This window comes from Cydia amplana, chromosome 15, assembly GCF_948474715.1.
Source record: "Cydia amplana chromosome 15, ilCydAmpl1.1, whole genome shotgun sequence".
NCBI classification, from domain to species: domain Eukaryota; kingdom Metazoa; phylum Arthropoda; class Insecta; order Lepidoptera; family Tortricidae; genus Cydia; species Cydia amplana.
In genome coordinates, this window is record NC_086083.1 from 4540465 (window position 1) to 4553923 (window position 13459).

At 36.5% G+C, this 13459-nt stretch overlaps 1 protein-coding gene across 1 annotated transcript in view; it reads left to right on the plus strand.

Moving 5' to 3' along the window:
• LOC134654512 (FK506-binding protein 5-like) overlaps positions 1 to 9764 on the plus strand; it is a 49041-nt gene extending 39277 nt beyond the window's left edge. Inside the window, exons 5-6 of the mRNA XM_063509958.1 lie at positions 8659 to 8760; positions 9579 to 9764. Coding sequence (XP_063366028.1) covers positions 8659 to 8760; positions 9579 to 9764 — 288 coding nt within the window. The remainder of the gene's footprint in view (positions 1 to 8658; positions 8761 to 9578) is intronic.
• Positions 9765 to 13459: the final 3695 nt, after the last annotated feature.

A 13459-nucleotide genomic window follows, 5' to 3' on the forward strand; every position in this document is an offset into this window, starting at 1 on the left:
TTTGATTTACGACAGCTTAAAACATGACGCGTGAGAAATACATATCTTTGTATTACTTACATGCCAATCACAAAGTTTACATACATTGAATTTTATTGATACAACGATATACAAGTAAATAAAACATACCTAATATTACATATTTTAAACACTATAATTAAAAAAAAAATTAAGAAGTAGTAAAATAACTTTAAATAGACAGAGCGAATTATCTAAAGAAATAACATTGTTTTACTTATTGAGGACGTAATATTTCACTTCTGCGTTTCACATACATATTACCTTTCCTAGGACATTAAATGTATAGGTACTGGTACTAGGTATTCCTCACTACCTAGGTACATTATCGTTATATATAAATAAACTTAAGTGCTCACGATTAAGTCCCGTTTCAGTTTTAAAATTATGAGTAAAGATCGTGTTATTTTAAAACAACCTACCGCTGCTTTCCGACCAGTTTATAAGCACTAATATAAAATCAATAGCTTTTATAAACCTGTATACACAAGCAAGGATTACTCAATCTTTGTCATATATGTTGTATGATGAATGAAATGCTTTCTTTGCACCCCTTTCTTTTGTGATGCCATAGTGTGTGATCCTTTTAATAATACAACACGATTATCATACATGAATGTGTGTATCGGTGTGGTAAGTGTAAAATACGTACGTAAACCAGAATATTATGCATTATAATCTTATTAAACTACATTATGTAAGAGATAGCTTGTCTGGCATCAAATATTGCATGTTTATTTTTATTTTATTTTTGTTTTCTATAAACATAGTATTATTAGGAAATAAATTTAATATGTAACCAAAAATACCTAGAGTCATAAATAACCTTGTTGTGTTTAAATGGCTAATCGCGATTCATGAGTCAGACAGACGGACAGTGGAGTCTTAGTAATAGGGTCCCCTTTTTACCCTTTGGGTACGGAACCCTACAAAAGGATGACAAGGTGGCTCCACTCAGAATTTGAAAAGATTTCAAGCAATCAGAATTCCGAACACCCACAAGCGTGTCTAGACATCGGGATTGGATTAAAAATCTTATCTTATCTTTTATTATCTGTGAATTTGTTTAGGATAATGAGGGTTTTCTTAAGTTCGTTAGCTGATTGGAAATATATAGATTTCACTTAACACAGTTCACTTGGTGATAGGATCTTTTGCCAGGCCGCGTAGCCAACATGCCAATCACTTACGCTTCGTAGCGATCTAAACGCAACTGTGGGCCCGATTCGGATTTTGAACTAGATATCTATTAGACATCACCAAGATATGTCAGTTCAAAAGTGACGTTTTTGTTTGAAGAATTGTCACTTTTGACACTGACATATCCAATTCATATCGTTTGGATAGTATTGTTTGGATATACGTATCTTAAAGTTTGAATATGGCTGTGTCACTGTCGCACTAATATGGAAGAGTAATAGAGAGATACAAATAATTTCGTTGTCGTAGCGATAGCGACTTGCACCTTGGTTAGGCTGGCTGGTTTGCTTGCTTAGAGAGCTTTTGTTTTTATACATACTCCAGTATCAATTCGTAGATCAAATGACATAATGTTAATAATACAAGGAGCACTTGAACACTTTCCGATACATTGGTCGCGAAATGAAAGGCGACTTCCAGCGCTTTGTTGCATTTTTGTGACTTCAACATCAAAGGTAATTTAATTTATGTCACCCTAGGCCCGTAAGTGGGCCCCTCATTTCCTGGCCAAGGCAAGACGTAAAACTTTAGACAAACCACGGGCGGTAATTCGTAAAGCCCCAGATCGCATATTTATGGCCCTCACCTTCGGTTCGGGCCACAAACACCTGCGATCTGGAGCATTCACGAATTCACCTCCCTAGGTATGAAATGTACTATTAACCAGCAGAAAAGTTACTAAATACCAGGGGCTAAGAGTGTATGTTAAGTATTTTAAGAGGAGAAACCGATTTTGCCAGTAAAAACTATAAGGGTTCCTATTTCACTACGAAACCCGAAAAATTGCGGCAAATTTTAAAGAGTCAGCTATCACAACACAATTTTAATCCTTAAAAAAAGTTTTTTTTAAGTATCAAATTATATACGACCAGCATTCAATAAAATGCAGTCGTATGCTCCAAAAACTCTCGTTTACCACGCTCAGTGGATGAACAGACAGTTGAAATGCTTTTATTTAAGTGCGAGTACTGATGCATCCCTATGCAACTGCATAGCGATCTCATTGCCCAGTTTCCGACGGGCACACCGCCACCTTTTGGAAAATTGGGCAGTTAGAAGTGCATTCTAATGCATTTTAAAAGAAAATGTTTGCTTTTTTTTAGATTTAATTTGTGGCCAATACGTAATATTTATTTTGAGTGGGTGAATAGTAATTGTTTCATGAGTTCGGAAATTCAATGGAAAATTTTATTGAAAATGGCGTTGACTGAATATTTTCTTAGGAGATTAATTTTCAGTAGATATACCTATATAGTAATACCTATTTGTAGACATGTAATCTTAAAGAAAATTTTTTTTGATAAGTCTTCAAAGTCGTTAACAAAGTCTGCATCGGATTATTTACTTACAATTACGTACTATCTTAGTATCGATCTGAAAAGCTAATACCTATTTACATGTAACTATGCAAAATTGTTTTACGTTGAAACCAGGATTTTACAAAAATTAACAAAGTTTAATCCATTTCATCAGCTATGTTATTTCATGATGTTATATTTATAGTATCGGATCACAACTCTTATTAACAACATCATACAAGGGCATAAGATTATATATTATAAATACGAAACTTACCTAAATATGTATGGTTTGCACGCAATAACTAAAAGAAAGCTAGACTTAGGTCTTTCCGGACCTAGGTATCCTGTGCGAAGCACTAGGGTTGCCCACGGCATCTGTGATCAACTCGGAGAACTAAACTTTCACCTATCTTTGGGTTAGACACTGAATTCTCCCATTAATTCCCGACCCTACCCTGAGGTCCCTACTAATTATTTAATTACTTATACGATAACACAGAACAAGTTAGAATGGCGATGCGAGCAGGGTACGTGTCGCCGCCGGTTTTGAGCAAACGCTCGCATGCTGCTCGCCCGCGCTGACCGAAAAACGAAGTAAACATGCCTTTTGCGCCAAAATAACCTTCAGATTAAGAAGCCAGACATCAAATCTGTCTAAAGAAGGAGTATCCATTCACCATGCACACAAGGCGCTAACCTAAATTTTTACTACCGTTGCGCGAGTGTTAGTAAATAATAAATATGTGGAGAGGAACGAACGGCGACACCGGTTCCGATACTAACTGCGCGCGATAGCCATTCTAACCTCTTTAATATGTTCTGTGTACGATAATATGTTTGGAACCTATACCCTTTACTATTAAAGCTGCTTTTTCTCAGAAACGCGTAACTTTTCAGGATTGCCATAAAACAAACGTAGGTTACGTTTAACCTAACCTAACCTAACCTAACCTATCCATACGATAACCTTAGGAAATTCCTGAAAAATTAACAGTTTCAGAATTATGACATTTATGACTAATGATAATCTGACAATCATTATATTATGACTTTCAATCATTATGTCAAACAAAGGGATCCGATTTAAAACGTATCAGCAACAACAACAAAGGTACAAGGAGGACAATGGTTCCTGATTTATTTTCGTCTCGTCCTGGCTAGGAGGAATTCAAATTTCGAAGTTGGGTCGTGCTTAATTCTACGTCATTTTACATGACTTGTGACATAACTGCTTTTGCGATATAATTTGTCTTATTTCCACTTGACATATTAACTATAAGGTCATTTGTTAAAATAATGCTAATGCAACCAAATATTTTGGCCAAGTGTAGTTGGTCGCCAAAACATACAATTTTGGATGGATTTTGTATGACAAAATGTTGTGTTAAACTTTTTAACAACCTCTGCTTCGTTTTATTTTTCTGCAAAAATGCACATAACGGAGTCGATCCATCGCACTCGCACTTAAAAAAATCTATTTGCAATGTCGACATGTCGCGAGCTTTCACTGAGCCAAGTCGAATTTGCCGTGAGGTGATTCAACGTGAGTTGATTGAAAACCGTGACAACACCGCAAGAAGTCAGTGTCAACTTTGATTAAATTGATTACCCAGCGTGATAGTTTCATTTACAACATTCAAAGCACGCTTTAGCAAACGTTATTAGATTGACAGTTGACTAGTGAGATGTGGTAATAACGGGTTTTATTGTCGTCATCGTTATATAAGATTTTTGTCTCCAAAATCCAGCCCCGCCATCGCCACCCAAATTGTTTCCCAAGTCACGGTGTAATGCGTGGAGACGAATTAGGGTCGGTTGCACCAAACAGTCTGTCACTGTTAAAGAGTTTGCAAAATTTTATTGTAGGTATGGGAGTTTTCATAGTTCTCTGCTGAGTGATGTTGATCAGTCTGTCAAGTGTGGTTGGTGCAACTGGCCCTTAGTCTCGTGGTTTCTAGGAACAGTTAAGCGATGCTTTACCCTCACTATCCCATTTTTAATTTCATGCTAGAATCATAATAAAACCCAGACATATATTAGCTAAGTTAATATAATTTATGCGGACGATGCAAAGTTGTATTAAAGAGAACGGCTTTTACGACCCGCCTCTGTGTTGCCGCTACTAATTGTACTTTTCAAATCTCGCTTTACTCTTATGTTTTAGCCGTTTAAAATACAAGCTATGAGCGAATTATATTCATAAGTTTGCCGATTTTTATTTTGTTGTCGTTTTTTTCATTTTGTCAGATTTTGAAAAAATTTGGCAGTAGCGCAATTTCACTGTATGTCCTACAAACTCTTCCACCGATTTACGAAAACGTATGAATTTTCGTAACTCAACGGAAAACACATTTTTTTGTGCCAAAATTGCATTTCGTTTTTATTCCGACCAAACCAGACTAAGTAGCTCTTCAAACTTACCAAATTTTATCTACTTAAATCTGTAAAAAAAAATGGCCCAAGCAAATTTATTAAAATATTTACGGTACAATTTTGATAAGGAGCGTGCGTGGAGCCGAAGTCCATACTTATAAAATATGTTGACGTCCTTTCGATAAACTGAAATAGATGTCATATACTAAGACCTAAGATAAGGTAACCAAGACCTTTTAGTGGCGGAGACCGGATAAATTTTTGGTCACGTGTTCTTTAGTGTATGAGCTATGAGTGAATAGTAAAACAGTATCTATAATACCAGTTTTTAATGATTCACTAGACTTATATCAACCGGTATATGATGCATGTAAACAAGATGCATGTAACAGCGTCGAAATATCGGGAGCTTGAAAACAATACAAGAGGTAATCACGGTTCATAAGTCTAGTATCTAATACACCTACCCGCTACCACGTCCGTGCCAAAGTTGTTAATCCTACCTAACCTAAAGTACCTACTTGACACTGCCTTAATAGTTGCAAGGTACCTACAATCTTAATTCTTAGATAATTTCTAGAAATAGATGTGAAAGAGAGCATGTAATTTATTGTATTTACCCTGTCAATCACAAGAACATTTGCCTTATTTCTCAAAAAAAATCTGTCATTATATTTAGCCTAATAATTCCAATATTTTTGTGGTTATATTTCTGATTAAAAAAATAATCTTGTCTGTGCATTATATCGTCATAAATTTACGTACATTTAATTTTGTCATAATTTTATTGTCAATTGGCCATGTTTAAAAAATGAGTAGGAAAACCATGCTTCCAAGTTTTCTTTGGACCTGTGTCTTAGTCTGTTGTTTAAAAGTTCTTTAGTTTCTTGGCTTATCGTGGGACTTAATTAAAAATTGCACTGTTGGTTCCCGTGTACCTGATAGCGTACTATTAAAACTATTAAATTACTTAAGCGACTTATTCTACCCGCCAAGAAGGGTTCCCTTCTACTATGCCAGTGTATGTCTGTCAGCGCAGTCATTTAGTTTTTCACACCCTATTTATATCTATTGCTGTTATTATTAAATTGTACAACACGTATTTAGGTTTTAAGATTTACCTCCGACGTTCTCCGAGACCACGGGACAACGCCGTCATCGAAACGTCGGAGGTAAATCTTAAAACTTAAATACGCGATTAAGTCCCGTTGTACAATTTAATAATGTGTAAAAATCGTGAAAGTTTAAATCAGTGTATTGTTGTTAACAACGAAAACACCCGCCCGCCGGCAATACACTTGCAACCACTCTGGTATTGCTGGACGACCGCAATTGCTTACTTTCAGGCGATTCGTTTACTTATATGCCTCCTATATGAATTCATAAAAAAAGGTATCGCCCTTATCGGGGCTTCTAATGACCTGATAGACCGACTGACTGACTGACATACATATTTGGAACGATCGACATTTTAAATTCAAATTCGACATGAAAATACAAGACATAAAATGACTACAGATCACGACAGACAATCCCGTCAGCAAGACCGTTCAGCCATATTACAAGAATTTTTTTTTCAGAGTTTCGTGGCTATTATGTGTAGTGTCTGTAGACATGCGGAATTTTCACAGAGACATGTTATTTGTCCGCTGTGTGTTTAGAAGATATTTTGTTTTAAACAGAAGATGTTTTAACATAAAGGGTGGCCTCTTTTTGTTTAACTCGCACTTGGCCAGTTTTTGTTTAACGGTGTCCATTCGTATTAGAGTTAAAGTACTTATTGTACTTCCCGATGCTGTTATTAAATATGATATTCTTGGACTTGCTAAGAAGTTTACGCCAATCTTTGATAAAACGAGTAAATTGAGTGTTCCAGTTTATTTAGTTATTGTAGGGTGAAATCGAATCTCAAAAGGAATAACCCTCTGCAGACTCTGAACAAGGGTTATTTTATAACTAGATACAATACTCATACATAAAGAACACAAATATGTACTTCCATATTTATTTCATTATCTACGAATGAGCCTGTTTTTGTTGATTAAATTTCGTATACCATTTGTACACTCTTTGTTGAACATAAGGTTGTAATTGGAAAAATTTTTGGTACACTCGTTGTTGAACGTTGAACATAAGGTTGTCTCTTTCTCTTCCGGTGTGCGGGAGCTATGCTTGCCTAGGCGCAGCTAAAGATCAACTGTACAATTTAACGCTTAAATGTTGAATCGCCTATACCTAACCTATCTGGAGTTATAACATCATTAACTTGGAAAATATATCCATTTTTAACTTAGTAAACCATTGTCACCCTAAATTTTTGTAAGGGACGTGACAAAACGACGCGCAGTGTAGTGTGACCACGTTGTAACAATATCTTCCGCTTGTTTTGTTGTTGCAACTTTCCCAGTTCAAATATGCTTGTTTCTCTAAGATTACAAAATGTACAAATCACTTACGCAATGAATAAACAATATCTTTTTAAACATTTCATTAAAATGGCCGTTAAGAAGCTTAATTAGTATTAAGTTAAGGGTACCTTATATTTCTGTTTTCAATTCTTGTTATTTCTGGTCCCTTCAGATTATAGTCTCTATTTTAAACACGGCTCTATTTCAGTCAGCATTAGTTATTTTGAGATGTTATTGATACTTAATTACAAAGATAAAAAGTACGACTAGGGTTTGCACGACGGATCCGAAATGTATGGGAATATCCGCGGATCCGGATCCAGATCCGGATAATTTCATACATTTCGGATCCGGATTGCAAACCCTAAGTACGACGTAGTCAGTAGGTCATCTAATTAAAACACTAAATATTAGAAAAAAAGTACTAGTACTGCAATTTTTTTTCGTCACGCAAAAACGGCAGATCAAATTAGGTAGGGTTCTTCTCATTTTTAACTTAAGTAGAAAATTTGTAAACTGTAAAGATACTTAAAGAAAAAAGAAACCTACGTGTTTCAAAAAGTTGCGTTACTCAATCAACCCTATTGGTGTTATTCATAAACGCTTGTCGAGTCTAACAATCCCTTGATAATCGTTTCTCCTTATCTGTCATTTTGAAATTTGTGTTTGTTAGAAAGGGACAAAGTTTTATTAATAGGGAGGGATATCTGATACGAACAATTTTTTTTTGCTTGCACATGAATATCCAAAATTTTCAATTTATTGACGTACTTCCACTGGTTCAAGTGAAGAGCTATTAAAGTGATACTTACCGTAAAATCGGCCTACTTTGCTCCAAACTCGAATTCTATTTTACATTTTAAAATTATTATATTATGGTAGGTATTTATGCTGATTTAAAGCATATCATCACTACTACAGATGTAGTGCATAGTTGAAGGGATGTTTACAAAAACAACATAACTGACTACACTGGTTGACACCTGAAACGATTAACAATGTTCTTAAAAAAGTGTCAACCGCTCTAAGCAGTTATGTTGTTTTTGAAAACATTCCTTCAATTGTTTTCCATCGTATTTTCTCGGAAACGTTCTTATTTGTCATGCTACTTCAGTCAACCTCAGTACTTTTTGTACCGAGACTGACTGAAATAGCAAGACACGTTCGTACGTTTCCGTGAAAATACGAAGGAAAATAATTATACACTACATCTGTATCATGTTGTAACACAGTTTTCATATGTAGAAACGTTGTGATATAGTTTTCATATGTAGAAACTATTGGCGCACAATTACCCAGTCCAGTGGGCAAAGTAGGCATATTTAGGCACTTGCTTACAATCATTTTTCAATCAACAGGCCGGCAATTTCAAGAAAGAAAAACTTCACAACAACCACCACCAGAACAAGAAGGGCGAATCCGGACACTTCATCAAGGGTGGCCACCACATCGCCCACAAGGTGAGTGGCCGTTGTCGTGACATCAAGTTTAGTGATAAAGATGGGGGTAGAGCCGAGTGATGCCGTAATCGCGAAAAAGATTTGGCTGTCCCATAGAAAAGATCTGACTGTCCCATAGAAAAGATTTGATTGTCCCATATAAAAGATTTGGCTGTCCCATAGAAAAGATTTGACTGTCCCATAGAAAAGATTTGGCTGTCCCATATAAATCAGCGGCATCACATCAGCCGGATTGTATGCCATCCATCCAACTGTTTTTGCGATTTCGCCATTGGTCCCATAATAAAAGTCGTTCAGTATGACCTACGCAATATAGAATATTTACTTACTTACGCAAAATATAGCTGGTGGTTAAAATTTCACCCTGTATAGTCGGAATAAAAATATTTCATCTGTAACCGTAACCTTATACCGATTAGAGTATATTTATACCAGTTAGAACCAAATAACTAATAGTTAAACCAAGCCCTATAACACTAAACTCTCGCGTTTTGTACATAATAACACAAACGGGTCTACCGCGATATAATTTCATTCTTTACCTCAAATTCTGACGTTTTAAGCTGAGTTGCTCCAGCTGTGGTCACGGAAACACCACAGCTGGTCCATCCAGCATCTGGTGGTAGTGGTGGAAAAAAATGAAAATGAAAATGAAAATTGTATTGATAACAATTGTTACATGTCTTTCTTTGTGGCTGGATTAACGTCGGAATTTAAAGTAAAACAATGAAATTATATCACGGTAGACCCGTTTGTGTAATTAAACTAAGCCCTATCTTTAGAATGCTTTTATCCTACTAATTTCAATATGTCCCCAGGGCCATAAAGTCGCTGATGGGCATGATGGTCACGGCAAGCACGGCGCGGTGCACCACCGCGGTGGCGGTCACCAGAGCGGCAAGAAATGGGTCTACCACCACGGGTACCCCGCCAAGAACGCAAACCTCATCGTTATAGACCGCCGAGCTGATAGGTACACGCATGGACCTAACTACTATGGATAATTTGAGAAAAACGTAGTAGACTCACTATAGATCAGGGGTCACCAAATGGCGGACCTTTTTATTTTTTTGTTTATTTAATAAACTCAAGTAGAAACGGAACGCAATGGTCATTTTATTTTAAGAACCGGACCTGAAGAAACTAATTGGTGACCCCTGCTATAGATTTTTAAAGCGCTTTGCATAGCACGGTAAGGCGTATGGAAAATGTACGGCGAGCAATGGAGTCATTAGAAGTAACATTAAATTAGGTACAGTCACCTGCAATAATTAATATACTTACAACGAAGGCCGCAAAAATATGTGACGCGCGCTTATAGCGCTACAAATACAAATAAGATCGTGTCAGATATTTTTGCGGCCTACTTTGCTGTGTAACATATTATTGCAGGTGACCGTACCTATATCGGATCATTAATAGACCGGTTTTCGAATAATCTTAGTAAGATTCGTCATTTACTTTTAAAAATCCAAAGAAGTACCTATATAGAATCTTGATATTTATAGTTCGGCAAGCCATTTCCGTCAGTAGAAAAAGGCGGCTAATTTAAAAAATGTAGGCGCGAGGGGTTGCTCTAAAAGAAAATTTGAGTTTCGCGCCTTTTTCTACTGACAAAGTGGATTTGCGAGAATATAGTTACCTACTATGTACAATACTTACTTTATGTGTCAAATGACCTTGATTTTTAAATAAAATAAAATGTAACAAAAACAAAAAACCTGTTGCTTCAGTATGTAATTCTCCTTGCACGAAAGGGAGGGTTAAGATTAGTATCAGATTTAATCCAGGGCCACCCCACACGAGCGTCTTCCGAGCGTCGGCGTCTAGTCAACTCTATGGCTGCTGCTCGACGCAACGTTGGCGCAACTGCGCAGCGACGCCATTTTCCATAGCGCTGACTAGACGCCGACGCTCAAAAGAAGCTAGTGTGGGGTGGCCATAAACCTTGCCTCTTATAATTGGTCAAGCAGATCTTGTCAGTAGAAAAAGGCGGAAAATTTGAAAAATAGGCGCGAAGGGATATCGTCTCATAGAAAATTTGAATTTCGCGCCTTTTTTACTGACAAGATTTGCTTGACCAGCTATAATTAATGTTAATGTGTTATTCTTAACTGTGACTTACGAACAAAGGTTGTGTACTGAATTTGGTACGCATAACAAAAAGGGGAGAAGTGCCATGAAGGAGTTCATAAAAGAGCGGCTTGGATCTTTCGAACCTTAAGATTCTTAACGGGCTCTTTCATTCCACTTTCCTCTGCTGTTGTTATGTGATACTTTTTAAGTTTGTGTACCGTTAGGGTAACATTCCATTTCTGACCGCAGCTGCACTACTGGTACTGAACGCGTCGCTGTTACTGTCAATTTCCATAGTAAAATGAACAGTAGTGCATCTGCGGTTGGAAATGGACTGTCACCTTTACTCATTTAAAATAATTTTATTGTATTTTACTTGTTTAATATACTTAGTGTGTTAATTTAATTTATAACTAAGTAATTTATAAACAATGTTTGCACTGCCACATGTAGTATCTATTTTTAAACTATGATAAGACAAATGATAGTTGCTTCAAAAGCCATTTTGTATGATCTTGTAAGTGTAAATACCTTTATGTAATATTTGTGTATCTAGTTAATGTTATAGTTATATTGTAAATAGTATTGTTTTTTTTTTTACTTTGTAATAAAATTATATGTCAAATATATATTTTTTTTTAATTATAAATGGGCTTACTCATGGCCACAGACTAGCCGAGGCGAAGACGTGGCCTACGATGGAGCGAGCCTGCCCAGAAGGTGCCTCTTCACCCTTGATTTGAAGGTTGCCGGGTTATATGAGCTCGGAAATATAGACGCCGGCAAGGAATTCCATTCATTGGCAGTGCGCATAAGAAACGAGGAAGCAAAGCGATTCGTGCGAATCGGTCGAATATCTACCAAGTAAGGATGGAAACCGGCCGTGCGTCTAAAAGTCCGATGGTAGAATGGGGACGGTGGAATAAGCTCGTGTAGCTCTTGAACACACTCCCCGAAGTATATTGTTTCATTTTAAATGAAATGATCTATCAAAAAGGTTATAAGTAGTTGATGAAAATCAAGACGATAATGGACGGCCGCCTCTCCATACAAACGTAGTCCCCATTTCCTCCCTGGGACATTAAAGAAAATATTTGTACACAATTTAATGTATATTGCTTTAAGGGGGGCACCCCTTTCGTTCGATTTTTTTTATTATAAGAGTTAGGGGTTTTTTCGCTCCTAACTCATATAATAATTAAAGAATCTAAAAAAAAATACTTAAGGCTTAAGGGCATATATCTATAATTAGTAAACATTTAATATAAAAAAAAACCTTAATGTCAAAGGGTCTCTCTCTAGGGTGACATTTACTGCCCGCATGTAGAAGAAAGATCCTGTAGAAGATCCTCGAAATTGATCGAAACATATCGATCTAAAAGCGATCAAAATTACGTGAGTAGCTTGTATAAAATAATTTTAATACATTTATTTTAATCTTTATTGCACAATACATGAAGGTACAAATGGCGGACTTAATGCCTTAAGGCATTCTCTACCAGTATACAGCTTTGAATGATTCACGGTTAGTTTCACTAGACTTACCTCTGTATCGACCGGGATTTATCAGGAGCTCGAAAACAATACAAAAAGTAATCACAGTTCATATCCCGGTCGATAAGTTTAATTTTAATATGTTTGAGTCTCGCGGCAGTTTTATGCTGGTTGGTTTTATATTTTATTAAAGCGTTTAACCCTAGATTTATAATTTAATATAGTGATCTCGTTATATTTTCCTGCACCTAGTAGAGTTAGCAGTGAATATTAAACAGTATATTAAACGATATTTAATACGATATAACCTAACTATAGGTATAGGTCTCTTAGTCTTAGGGTTGGTTGGTAGGATGCAGGTTGTCTGGAAAGCTAGACCAACGCACGAAAAATTGGCAGTTGAGTACGTATTAAAAATATTAACCTTTCATATGTGAATTGTTCATGGATTCAAATCTCGGTTGTGCAGGCCGCGTAGCCAACATGCCAATCGCCTACGCTCCGTATAGCGATCGAAACGCAACTGTCACTGTCGCACTAATATGGAAGAGTGATAGAGAAACGCAAAAGCGTTTCGTTGTCGAAGCGATTGTCAGCACCTAGTCTAGGCCGCCCTATAGAGCAGAAAAAAATATTCTCGAAAAGAGAATGCAATAAAAGACAAATTTCGGTCAGGATCGTTAAAATGACAAAATATACAATTTACAGCGGGCTCAGCACGGTTCCATTTTTATCGACTATCACTATGTCCGTCACTTTCGCACTTACATACTTGTTAGAACGTGACAGGCATGGTGATAAATGATAAAAATGCGACCGTGCTATTAGGGCAGGTTAGGTTACTTAAGCTTGTTTGTACCTCTCAATGTTAAAAATAATCGTGAATCTGACCTCTTTAGAATGTGCAAAGTTTTACCAGTACACACGAAATTTGAATACCAAATGCTGAAAGAACAATATTTCAGCATCGAAATACAGCATATAGTTGATCATCCAAAAACGACCAGGCGGGTTACAAATAGCGTGCTAAAGAAACCTCAATTTAAAAACTTCTATGGACGACGAACATCGCAATTTATACTACCAGATCTCATAAATAAACTCCCAACTGAATGGAAGGCAGAAATTT